The 13,090-nt window shown below is 34.9% G+C and overlaps 1 protein-coding gene across 4 annotated transcripts in view; it reads right to left on the bottom strand.

The window, feature by feature from the left end:
• ATRNL1 (attractin like 1) overlaps positions 1-13,090 on the bottom strand; it is an 831,070-nt gene that overhangs the window by 224,576 nt on the left and 593,404 nt on the right. For 3 of the 4 annotated variants that reach the window (XM_002808513.4, XM_015148256.3, XM_015148257.3), the window contains one exon: positions 1,440-1,547. The exons of the other annotated variant lie outside the window; for it this stretch is intronic. In XM_002808513.4, coding sequence (XP_002808559.3) covers positions 1,440-1,547 — 108 coding nt within the window. The remainder of the gene's footprint in view (positions 1-1,439; positions 1,548-13,090) is intronic. 4 annotated transcript variants of the gene reach the window in all.

Genomic DNA, 13,090 nt, shown 5'->3' with positions numbered 1-13,090 from the left:
GTCATATTTGTTCCTTAAGTTTGTGAATTTTCTAGTTCTTTGATTATTTCTTTTCTTCTTTAGTCTGTGCATTACAGACATTTTTTTCTCTTGTTACTCGATTTTTAGCAGTATTTGAGAATGTTTTAAACAGATGGGGAAAAAAAGAATTTATAATAGTCCAAGAATAGTCTAAGTTTTCTCTGTGTGAAAGGTTTTTTACAAAAGTTATCTGAAACAAGGAACCAAAATGAAATTAGAGCACTTGCTGTACCTTTCATTTAATCATTCTCTTTTGTAATTTTTCCCCAAGAAGATATACACATACATTTCCTAATGTTCTAAGCTTCCATGGCAACCTGTGATCTAGAGTAGTAAAAAATCAAAATGTCTTAAAAATCATAGGGGAACATGCACCCAATATTTCATTTCCTCTAAAAACTGACCCTTTGAGTAGCATCCATGAGTTGTGATTTTTTCTTATTTTTTCAGAAAAACCAAAAATGCTACAGAGAGAATCAATTATATGTATACCTAGGTTTTTGAAGGATTCTATTTTTCCATTCCTTATTTCCCTTGACAAAAAATAAAATCTGAAAATGGCAACATAAAATTAGTCAAATAAAGGCATTTTTTGCGTTCTGGTCATGGTGTGACGCAGGGATTGGCCAGCTCTTAAAAAAAAAAAAAAAAGGCATCTAAAAAAGAATAAAATGCTTCAATTCTACAGTTTCTTAACCCTTCTACTTAAATATATTTTACCACATATAAAATGTAAACAAAAGTAATAAACATACAATTAAATTAGTATGCATCATAATGCTTTGAATTTTGCACCTTTAAGGGTTATTATTTGCAGAAACCACTTCATGGATTACTTTTGGATTCTAATACCATATTTAGTTGCATATGATTTCTGTTTCATCATACTCTATTTCTGCCTTTGCAATAAAGGAATGTAATAATACAGCAATTAACCACAAATAAAAATATTCATTTTATATGTGAGAAACATTCACTTCTCAATATTCAAAAATGAAGCTATGTAATTAAAATGCAACTCATCTCCACCCACGTTTTCTAAGTAAACTTTGTTAATAAACATAGATGTGAACTGTTAACTAGGGGCACAGAGTACTCCAAAGACTAAATATAGGTGCTTTGTTTCTCCGATCATACCTATATCTTAAATTCCCTCAGCTCCTATCTGTCAGAGAACGGCTGCCAGGTGAGCAGTCTGTCACTCTTGCCTAGGCTAATAGATTCTCCAGTGGCTTTGGTTACAGCTCATGTCATACTATTAAAACTATGTGCCTTGAAAATGGCATAACATATGTAGCTGAATCTTGTCAACTCTAGATAATCAGACTCTGTTTGGCTTCATAAGCAGATGTAGATTAGAGAAGCAATATAATAAATATGCAAACACAGTGGTCCTCTTTCAGCACTGCTGTTCCTACCTCTAATGGCCCTCGCAGAAACTCTGTTTGTTCAGCTCCCACTTCCAGAGCTACATCAACAGAAGCAAAGGGACGGCTGGCCATCTGTTGTCGTTCTCGAAGCAGTTGCTGGAGGGGGTTAAAAATGATTTGTCTTAAAATAGGTTTAAATGCTCATGAAATTCAACAATATCTGGTTCCCTTTTTTAACAAGTGGCATTGAAAAGTTAGGAATCATGTTACACACATATCCATATCTCGAGTACTAAAGATGAAAATTACTTTCTCCCCATGGCCTCGGTTATATGTCCACAGAGGCTTTTAATGTATGGTGCCTACAAATAACTTTTCCCTTGACCTCCATCCTGTAGGTCTAATACAATGTACTCAAAACCACTTTGAAAGTCTCAGGTGAGAGGTGCTACTTGAGTAAAAAGCGTTATTACAATGATGGCTGTGCCAAATTTTCCTACTGAAAATAACTCATACTTTTGTCTTAGCTAAAAAAGAAAAAAACAGTAAAAATATTTAAGAAAAGATAATGAAAAGTTGCCAGAATGCATTAATAGAAATTACAGGAACATATACCTGACAAGGCTAAGTTTTATAAGTCATTAGAATCCCCTGTCAACTGCTATGGAACCAGAAGGAATTATTATTGGCAGTGTTTATAATTTTGGTCAAAGCCTTTGTTTATTATTCAAAATGAGTCATGATTAGTAAGTTGAGAAATTGTGTGCAAGAACTTCTAGAGCACCCCCACATACTTGTTTCTTTCTCTTTGTGACTATTCTGGGCTTTGCCCAAGCTAAAACCAATAAACTAGCAAGTCCCAACCAACTACTAAGCTAATTTATCTTTTTGCCTCTCTTTGTAATTATAATATTCATTAAGTCATGATAAAAAAAATTGATGACCAGCACTAGATATTGCAACTTTTGCCCTTCTCATTCTATACAGCTAATAAAATTATTATTAAATATTAAAATAGGACGTGTGATGCAATTAAATACTCTTTAAAATGAGAAGAAAATTATATTATTGAAGAAAGGCAAAATTCTTGAACACAACGAATGGCTTCATTATTCACAGATATTTTTAAAGATTCTCTGTTATTAACTTAAAATGTTAACTACTCATCTTTGAATGTAAATGGATGTAGTCCTGTGAGTGAACATTCATAAAACTCCCTTGTAGATGATAAAGGAACACGGGCCAAATTATTTAAACACATGTTTATTTATTTAAGCAGAAGTTTAGATAATAAACTGCCATCACACTTTATTATTTAAAATTTTTGTTTTAATAGCTGGTTTTTATTATTAAAAGAGAACAGTCACATGACAATATGGGATAGAAATAATGCAACTGTTAATGAGTAACAATTTAAGTTTGTAGATTACATTTTTTTGAATAAATTCATTTTAAAAATACATATTCAAAGTAAAAAGTGAATGTGATCTAAATTTTCAAATTATTCACTTTAATATAACTTCAAAATTATATTATTAAAAATACAGTTCCTGGCAAATAGAATCTGTTTCTGCCTCTCTCAATAGGAATGGGTAATTGATCTGAATAGTATTTCTATGAAAAATGCAAACATAATGTTATTTCAGATGCTGAGGGATAGTAAATGCGGAAGACACCAGGTTCTTTGTCTTTGGTAACAACACATACACCAACATGCCCATACAACACACACATGAATATACAATCTACCCTTCCTATGATCATGTACAAATAGTCTTGAGAAAATTGTAAATTCCACTTTGTGTTTGAACACAATTTTCTAAGATTTGTATTATCAATTTTCTCCATTTGTATTAGTCTCCTCAGCATACAAATGGCATCTCATATGACAAGTGATTGCTAGAAAAAATGAACAGCTTCTTTTTCCTCATCTTGCCTTTTCCTTATATCTAAAAGTAAAAAGTCTACAAAATAGAATTAATGAATACTCAATATCACACATTGTAATATAAATCTGCAAATATTCCAAACTCACAATCGTTGACAAAAAATAGAGTGCCATGGACTATAATATGTTACTGTGCCTCCTAAAACTCATTAAAAAAATCAGTGACTGATACTTTTGTTCAATTTTTAAATTTGTAGAATGCAAAAGTATATTTAAAAATTCTAGTTTGTTTTCTGAGCTTTGTGTTTCCATCACTTTTTAGGAACTGAATGTCTACTAAATTACTTTATATAAAGAACAAGAAAAATATTCTTCCTGCCCAGGACTTTACTACTACAGCTTGTAAAGCAAGTCTGGTAAAATGGAAATAATTAGGGCACAATATAGAGTATTAGTAAAGTTACAAATAAAGAATTAGACAAATAAATTTATTCTGGGTCACCTAGTGGAAGACTGGTGAGAGAGCCCTTGCTGAAACAGCTGAGTTTCTGCCTCTGGGAGACTAATGCAAATGTTCTTACTGTGAAACTTAGGAAGAGAAAATCATTTTCCCCTGTAACACTCTTGCTTTAGTGTGATAGCCCTAAAATAATCAAATGGAGTAAATTGTGATGATCTTTGCAAATGATTTCTGCCCTCCTCCCCTATTCTTAACAATTGTCCTACTTTTAAATACCAGTCTCTCCACTTTTTAGCTGTTTGAGCTTAACCAAATTATTTGGACCTCTCTAAGCCTCAATTTTTCTCATCTATAAATAATAACAGTACCTACACTATGCCTATACCTTAGAGGACCTGTTTTAAAGCCCAGCTGTTGCACTTACTAGCAATTGGATCATAATCTCATTACTGAGGCCTTTCACTCATTCTTTCTCTCTATAAAATGGGAATAGCAATATCTTTAAGTCATAAGGTTGAGACTAAAGAGATCACACACTTGGGCTGTTCTGCACACAGGCTGGCACATTGTGAGCACTCAATAACTGCTAATTGGTACAATTATAATGTTAAATTTCAAGCACTATTTTTGTCTCCGAAGATGGCACACTAATTACCACAGGCCCATTTTCTTCAGCAATAGTGACACATTTTCCTCTACTAGTCTCCCTTTTAACAAATGTTGCAAATTTATGAGACAGTTGGAAAATGTCATTATTGTGCTAAAATGAATTTAGATTTGGAACTGCCTTCCACCATTTGTGACTAAGAGTGATAAAAACTCAACCTGAAAATTAGGAAAAAATATAGAGTATTTTCTTAAGAAATTTTGAAAATTAATCTATTTTCTAGGATTATGTTTTATATAAAACGAAGTTTAACATTTTGTATACCCATAAGAAGCCATATAGCAGATGTGTCTGTTTTATAACTAATCTGCTATTGCCAATTATTCAGCAGAACAATAAAGCCAAGAGAACAAATCGATCATAATACAATAGATTATAATCATACTGCCATAAACATTGTTGTGAAGAAAATTTAAAAATTAAAGAGATGTTAGTATCTTATTAGTTGTACATAGTAACTGTTTTGCTATTCAAAATCTCATATAAAACAAACCATGGAATTAAAAATGATATGAAAATCAGGCTGGGTGCAGCGGCTCACGCCTGTAAGAACTTTGGGAGGCCGAGGCAGGTGGATCACCTGAGGTCAGGAGTTCAAGACCAGCCTGACCAACATAGTGAAATCTTGTCTCTGCTAAAAAAAAAATAAAATAAAATTAGCCAGGCATGGTGGCACATGCCTGTAATCCCAGCTACTCAGGAGACTGAGGCATGAGAATCACTTGAACCTGGGAGGTGGAGGTTGCAGTGAGCCGAGATTACGTCATTGCACTCCAGCCTGAGCAACAAGAGCGAAACTCCATCTCAAAAAAAAAAGAAAAAAAGAAAAGAAAAGAAAAGAATATCTATGCTTAAATTTGACTACCAGGTAGAGTCGGGTAGAGTCACTGATTCTATCAAACATGAATACAGATAATTCTTCAACTTAATACTATTACTTCAAATATGGTATCATTCCCCAAACTTCATACTCGCTACCTTTCCAAATACCGCAAGACATATAACTCTTTGAATGACTTTAGGATAATAATCCTTAAAACTACACATACATAAAAAACAAAGCAGTAACTAACTCTGCCTGCAATTGGCTTCTAAAATGTTAATAGCATATATAAGTGATATGGGTTGACTGTGTCCCCACCCAAATTTCAACTTGAATTGTATCTCCCAGAAATCTCCCATGTTGCGGGAGGGACCCAGTGGGAGGTAACTGAATCGTGGAGGCTGGTCTTTCCCATGTTATTCTCACGACAGTGAATAAGTCTCATGAAATGGATGGGTTTATCAGGGCTTTCTGCTTCTGCTTCTTCCTCATTTTCTCTTACCGCCACCATGTAAGAAGTGCCTTTGGCCCCCCACCATGATTCTGAGGCCTCCCCAGCCATGTGGAACTGTAAGTCCAATTAAACCTCTTTTTCTTCCCAATCTCAAGTATGTCTTTATTAGTAGTGTGAAAATAGACTAATACAATAATCTTATATATATGTATATACCCATGCATATATAGTACATGGGCATGTCAATGTATGTAGAAAGTATAAGCATGACTATGCATATACATTAAGTAAATTACTATTGAAAGTAAATATATTATCACTCAAAGTAAAATTAAAACAAAAAGTCCAAAATAAGGGATTAAATGATGTCAACAAATGAGGGTCCTGTTGGCATCTGGATAACACTGATTATATAATTCATATGACCAAGACACAGTCTCCACAGATTTTTAGACCTGGTAGGAACCTCACAGATCCTCTAGGCAGGAAATTCTTCAACCTGCAGATCACAGACCTCTAAAGGGCAAATAGATGAGGACTAGAAAAGTTATGAACCTTTCACTAATAGATGATACTTTTAATTTTTTCCCTGCAATTTCAGTGGATTAAATCATTAACTTACTGCTGTCTTCAGAAGTTAACAGCCCCTCATCCTGAACCAAAATGTAACTCTACTTCCTTAAATTCTTTCAAGAAATAAATCAATCAACTCATATTAATGCTTAAAAATAAAACAAAAGGGAGTAAATTCTAAAAGCCAGCAAAACTACTTTAGATTTACTGACACATTCCTATTTGCTAGATAAGAATTTGAAAATTATCTTCAAGGCAGAATTAGTTCAAAGCTCAGACATTTAATTGGAAACATTTCATTTATTTGTTGTCTTCATGTAGCTCAGTGGTTCCCAAACTTTGTTTTTTCTGTAAACTTTGGCGTATATGCAATGCCACCCATACTCTATACTGAATGATCTTGTTTCTTAAAGATATCAGCCTTACATACTGATTGTAGATCATAACTTCAATGTAAAATTAGTCTCCTGGAACTCTGGAAATTGTCAATATTAACAAGAGCAGGGGGCTACAAACTATATGACCTGATAGCATCAACATCAAGAGCAGGGGGCTACAAACTATATGACCTGATAGCATCAACATCATTTCCTTGTAATAAGGTATTTTTAAAAGGTTCCTACTGGCAGGAATTAAATAAAATATACCTTACTTTTATAAGTATGGTCCTTTTAAGCATGGACTGTCATTGTTTAGGTTAATTTAGGAAATGTCAAAGAAAATGAATAATCTTCATTAGCAAATCTTCCTTATCTTTACATATCTATGTTATCCATTCCTACTTACACATCATGGGAGACAAAACAGTACTTCTTACAGGGGCAATTCTTTGTAATTAAGTTTTGAAGTCAAGAAAATGGAAGGGGTGCCTGAAATCTGTCCATTGATAAGTCTTCATGAAAATAAGTTTAATTTAAAAGGGATAAGAGCCAGACACAGTGGCTCATGCCTATAATCCCAGCACTTTGGGAGGCCAAGGCAGGCAGACCACCTGAGGTCAGGCATTCAAGACCAGCCTAGCCTAGCCAACATGGCAAAACTCTGTCTCTACTAAAAAATACAAAAAACGTATCCAGGCCTGGTAGTACACACCTGTAATCCCAGCTACTCAGGAGGTTGAGGTAGGAGAATGGCTTGAATCTGGGAGGCAGAGGTTGCAGTGAGCCAAGATCGCCACTGCACTCCAGCCTGGGACAACAGAGCAAGACTCCATCTCAAAAAAAAAAAAAAAAAGAAAAGAAAAGGAAAAAAAAGGGGGGGTGGGGGATAGAATTTTACCAAAATTTGAATTTTTCTCAACACAAAAGCTGTGTCTTGAAGCATATCACAAAGTTGTTAAGCAAATCGGTTAAGCTTTATATCTTTGGATAGACCTTGGTAAAATCATTTTTTGGTCAGGGGTATGATCATGCTAATTTGCAGTGTGGAGCAAACAAAGAAATATCCCTATCTGATTATCACATCCATTCCAGAAATTTCTAATATTTGCTAACACTGAGTATTTTGAAATAAATTAGGAAAGGGTTAGAATTTCGTCATTTCTTTTTAGTCTAAGTGAAACACTAACATGATCCAGCATAGACAATCCCTGGTTTTTCTCAACGGTGTGCTTGCTGACTTCTCATTAACAAAGAATTCCAACTTGTGAACACTTTTCCAAAAGAAAATCACTTAAATCTTCATAATACTGAAGAGTTAATATTGCATGCAAAACTTTGATTATGCAGATGATATACCTGTGTATACTTGTTTTTATCTTATACCTGATCACATATCTCATTTTGTTCCCTAATGAGAAATGAAGCTCTGTATGTCATGTGGCACATCTCTTCATGCTTTAGCAATAAGAAAATAATTTTCAGTAAAGTCTTAATGCCTTGTCAAGAAACTTCATTAAGGACTGGAAGCAAATTATGACGTTCTTCAAATTCCAAAGGATGATCTTGAATAGTTTAGACTAAAATTCTAGGAAAAAAATTCTTTTTTTCCTTTTTTTTTAAAAAAAATAAATAAATAAAAGCCTATTTGTAGAAAAATTTGATAGAGTTTTCTCATATCAAGATTTCCATGGTGAATAAGTTTGCTTGTAATAATTAATTGAATGAATTTTTACTGAGCTCTAACTGCATGCCGTTTTCCTAGGAACTGATGTATAGGGTAACCCTTTTGATTCTATTCAGCAAGCTTCTCCATGCCAGCAAAAAAAATACCAGGGACTCTTCTGAACCATGTGCCAGGAAACTGGAAGTTGGCAAACTGGCAGATAGTATAGTCTGATATTGCAGGAAGTATTTATGTAGCCTGGAGTTAAAAGCAACAAAGCTATTCGTTAGTGGATGAAGACGTCCATATATGCAAAAATATTGCAGAAGCTTTGAAGGTGACTCTGGGAAATTTTAAAATTAAAATATGGACTCTAAATATTTTCTGTGTTGACACAGATAGCATCACTGATAAAGACTTTGCCAAAGATGATCTCATTTCAGGATAAAAGAAATAATGCAAAATGGATTTATGTAGGAGAGTCTTATAAACTGTGCTATGGCTTGATACAGGCTATGCTTTCTGGTGACCAACAGGAAATTCAATGGGCCTTTGCAAGGTAATATTTTACCTTGCTTTTTGTACTTGTTTACATTAAAACGAAATGTTGAAAAATGAATGCTTATTGACAACTTTAAAGAATACTCTGGGCACTTAAGAATCATAATTAACAGCACATGGAAGTCTTGTTTGTTTGACATTGACTTACATAAACAAATAAATAAAAGTATTACAGAAAAAATTGCTGTGGGAAACAAAATGGTCAGGGGAAAGGTACCGTGCAGAAGGAAAGTGCTTTAGATGGAGTGGTTACAAAAGGGAAATGATATTTGCCCTGAAACCCTAAACAGTTAATCAGAATAGGCACACATCCCCAAAAGCTCAGTAGTTGAACATAGAAAAGTTTATTTTTTGCTCACACAAAATCCTCTGGTCTAGGTAACTTCCCATCTGGTAATTCAGCAATATAGATTGCTTCAATCTTGTCACTTTCCATCTCAACCCAAGACTTCCCGAAGAATCATGGCAGAAAAGGGACTAGTGAATTGTGTATGGAGTTTTCAGTGCTTCAGCCCACAAGTGACACACTTCATTATCAGAAATAGTCACACAGTCCAACCTAATTACACAGAAGTCAGAAAATGTAGGGTGGCAATTGGAATGTTAGGTGAATGGAACAAAGGAAGCTAGAAAAGAACTTTTCAGGCAGGGTCCGGGGGCTCACACCTGTAATCCCAGCACTTTGGGAGGCCGAGGCAGGCGGATCATGATGTCAAGAGATCGAGACCATCCTGGCCAACCAACATGGTGAAATCCCATCTCTACTAAAAATACAAAAATTAGCTGGGTGTAGTGGCACACACCTGTAGTCCCAGCTACTTGGGAGGCTGAGGCAGGAGAATCGCTTTAACCCGGGATGTAGAGATTGCAGTGAGCTGGGATTGCGCCACTGCACTCCAGCCCAGGTGACAGAGCGAGACTCCAATTCAAAAAAAGAACATTTCAGGCAGAGGGAAAAGCAAGCGCCACATTTTGAGGCAAGCCTGAGCTTAAAATATTCAAGAAACAGACAGAAAGAAGCCGGAATCTTAATAAGCAAGATGGTGAAGGGTAGACTGGCCAAAGGATAATATTGGGTTTATCAAGATTAAGATACACTGAAATCACATCTGTAAATCATTAGGCACACAGGAGCTAAATAAATTCGATTCATTGTTTTCTAAAACATAATTTTCTTTGTATTTCTCAGACAGTCCATTCCTATGGTGTTAGAATTAGCCTGGAACAAAATGGCACAAGAAATAGGTTTTACCATCCTCAACTAAAGTTATTTAACACATCATTCAGAAAACAGCAACAGCAGTTAATCTCAAATACAATGAACCTAGCTCTCTCAATAAGTATCGAAAGGTCAATTTTGTATGTAACCTTTTTTAATACAAAAGGCCAGGTGGTTATAATTTATCTGAGCAAATCAAAATGAGCAAAAGGATGAGTACTGAAAAGGTCATTTAAAAGCTAGATCCTCAGAATGGATTTTAATACATATTACTCCTCAAAGAGCAAAAATGAGAACCTGGTTAATTTCAAATTTTGAAATCTGCACTTGAAAAAAATTTTCACACATAGAATACCCCCACAGTCATACTATGGAGTATATTTCTTCTCAAACTTAGAAGTTTAAGTTGTGAAAGAAATACCTGTCCTGCTCTCAAAGAGAAGGACAAATGAATGCTATGTCTTTGACATCCAGGAAGTGCACAATATGATCAAGTCAACCTTGACAAGTGGAAATATAAAAGCATCTGACCACAATAGAAATGACACACTGACTTCTGCTGTGTGCCAGTAATTTATGACTTGAGGCTCTTGCTACAATAAAGCTCAGATCAATCTCTCAGTAGTTCTCCCCACCCGAAGAAGTAATTTACTAAAGAAAGATTTCTTTTCTCCCTGATTCTGGGAATTAATGCAAAGCTAATGATTCAATTCTGAACTACAACATGCTAGTTTCTAGGTTAAAAAATTCTAAATGCAACATAATCCAGTTAGCTTTTACATTTAGTGTATAAGGAGTTCGTGTTGAACATTTCAGTAGTTTATGACTATAATTTTGAAGTTCTTCAAGAGGTTCTTAAATCTTCCTGGCTACGTAAATGACCCAAACACTGGCATTTTCCATTTAATCAATACATATTTTTTTCTTTGAGGAAATGGGATTATTTTGCTATTAGCTAATGGAGTCATTTTTAGTTCAATATTGCAAAATGCTAAGAAATGGTTCTTCAGTAAAATGCTCCTTTGTGAAGACATCTGCTAAACATAATTTTTTAAGTCTCCAGTGGAAGATAGCTATAATGACCATTGACTAACTGGTGTGATAAATGAATAGGCAATCTGACTTGTTTTCAATATTTTGTGAAAGGAGACATGACAGGCATTTTTTTAAAAAAATGAATTTCAATTGTTTGAATTTTTTTAATGTGAAGGGCAGTTTGATGTAGCACAGATTACTCATGACTGATATAAATCAGCTTTCTTATGTACTTGGAACAATGTGTTAAACCACAAAAATCAAAATGTGAGAAAGTCACAGACTCATTGGAATAACTTATTCTCAGATTTGGAAGCAATACTGGAGCTTACTTAGTCCAATGTTCCTATTAAAGCAGGCTCAGAAGTGCTGTGACTTACCTGACAGATGGTCATCTAGGGCCCTTGAATACCCTGATACGAACTTTGATCAAGACAAGTCTTCTCTATTTAGCATGTCTATAAGTAAATTTTTGAAACTAAATTCAGAACTTCACATTGGTATTTATTATAAATTTTTCATGTTTTACTGTTGTGATTGCTTGTAACTTATTTTTTTTATTGAGTGCAGAATTCTCTTTGAACTTTTAAACTTCCAATGTGTTAGTTATCTCTCTGCATGTGGTCTTTCACGTTGACCCCTATTCCATTTCCCTGAACAGATCAATGCCCTTTGGGGGCAAAGAGAATAATCAAGATAGTGAGTTGCCATACTTGCTAGTAATTCAACTCAAATCATAAAAGCCACCACAAGAATGAGTTTTGCCTTTTCATATTCCAGGGTTCCCTCCATGTAGTATATCAAAAGATAGGACAGATAAGGTATATGGATTTAGAAACATTCAGTTTATTTTCAAACACTATGTCCACTCAAGGTGGCAAGAGGTATATAGGTACATGATACCCAAGAAGTTCCCTAGCTAGCAGACTGGGCATGTTTTCCCTTATTTTCAAACTTCATGAAACCATCTTTTGTCCACTGCAAAACTTCTCCAAAACTTAACACTCCTTAGCCCTTGTCCTGGAATACAACTTTTTGGACCATATGTTATTGAATTCTAATTTCTGTACTTTGTATACATTTTTATAAGGAGTGGGTTCTAAACTTGGGGCAACTGAGAAAGGCATCTGTGTATTTCTGACTTAGCTGGCCCCTCTCTAACTGATGACCAGACAGATTTCTTGGCTCATTCAACCTCTCATGGTCCAATGATGCTCCCAAGAACTTTGCAGCCTCTTCCTCTATGTCTTCTCTGCTTCACCAATCAACTGGTACATTTTCCTGAATGTATTGGCTTATGATATATTCCTGCTAAGAGGACACATCTAACCCTACAGTTATCTTCCCTTTACCAAAAGCATTTTAACTTTCACCAAATATATTCGATATACTTCACACTTAATCTACAAATTCCCTTTATTCTAATATATTTCCTTTCTATGAATTTTCCCATAAATATCTAAATTTGACAATCAGGCCATTTATTTCTCGGTTGATGAAAATTTTAAGTGGATCAGAGAAAAGAAATAAATGCTTCATTACCCTTTCTCTAGAAATGGACACTTACCTAGCAATCAATAATGAATTTATTGAACTGTTGGGGGTCTCTGATAAAGTTTCTATTATTAAGTAGACGCTTCTCATCTGCTTGAGATTCTGAACAAGTTAAAAAGTAAAAAGTGAAGATAGACAACACAATATCATTGAGACAGCCACGTAAAATAGGCCGCCTGGCAGAACCTCTGATAGGCCTGCGCAATGGGAGGAGTGCACACTGGGTGGAGCCTTGGGAAGTTCCTGCTATTTGCAGCTGGAGGAACCTGGCCTCTCCTGTTCTGGGGTGGTACCTGGGAGTCAATTGGTGAGATGCGGGCCTGTTAACAGGAAATTCTCTCACTTTGCTGAGTTTTTTTTTTTTCTTTTTGCCCAATAAATTCCATTTTTCCCACTCTTAAATGTATCTGTGAGCCTAACCT

Source organism: Macaca mulatta, chromosome 9, assembly GCF_049350105.2.
Source record: "Macaca mulatta isolate MMU2019108-1 chromosome 9, T2T-MMU8v2.0, whole genome shotgun sequence".
Classification (NCBI taxonomy): Eukaryota; Metazoa; Chordata; class Mammalia; order Primates; family Cercopithecidae; genus Macaca; species Macaca mulatta.
The sequence above is the reverse complement of the archived record's forward strand: the minus strand, read 5'-3'. Positions and strand labels throughout refer to the sequence as shown.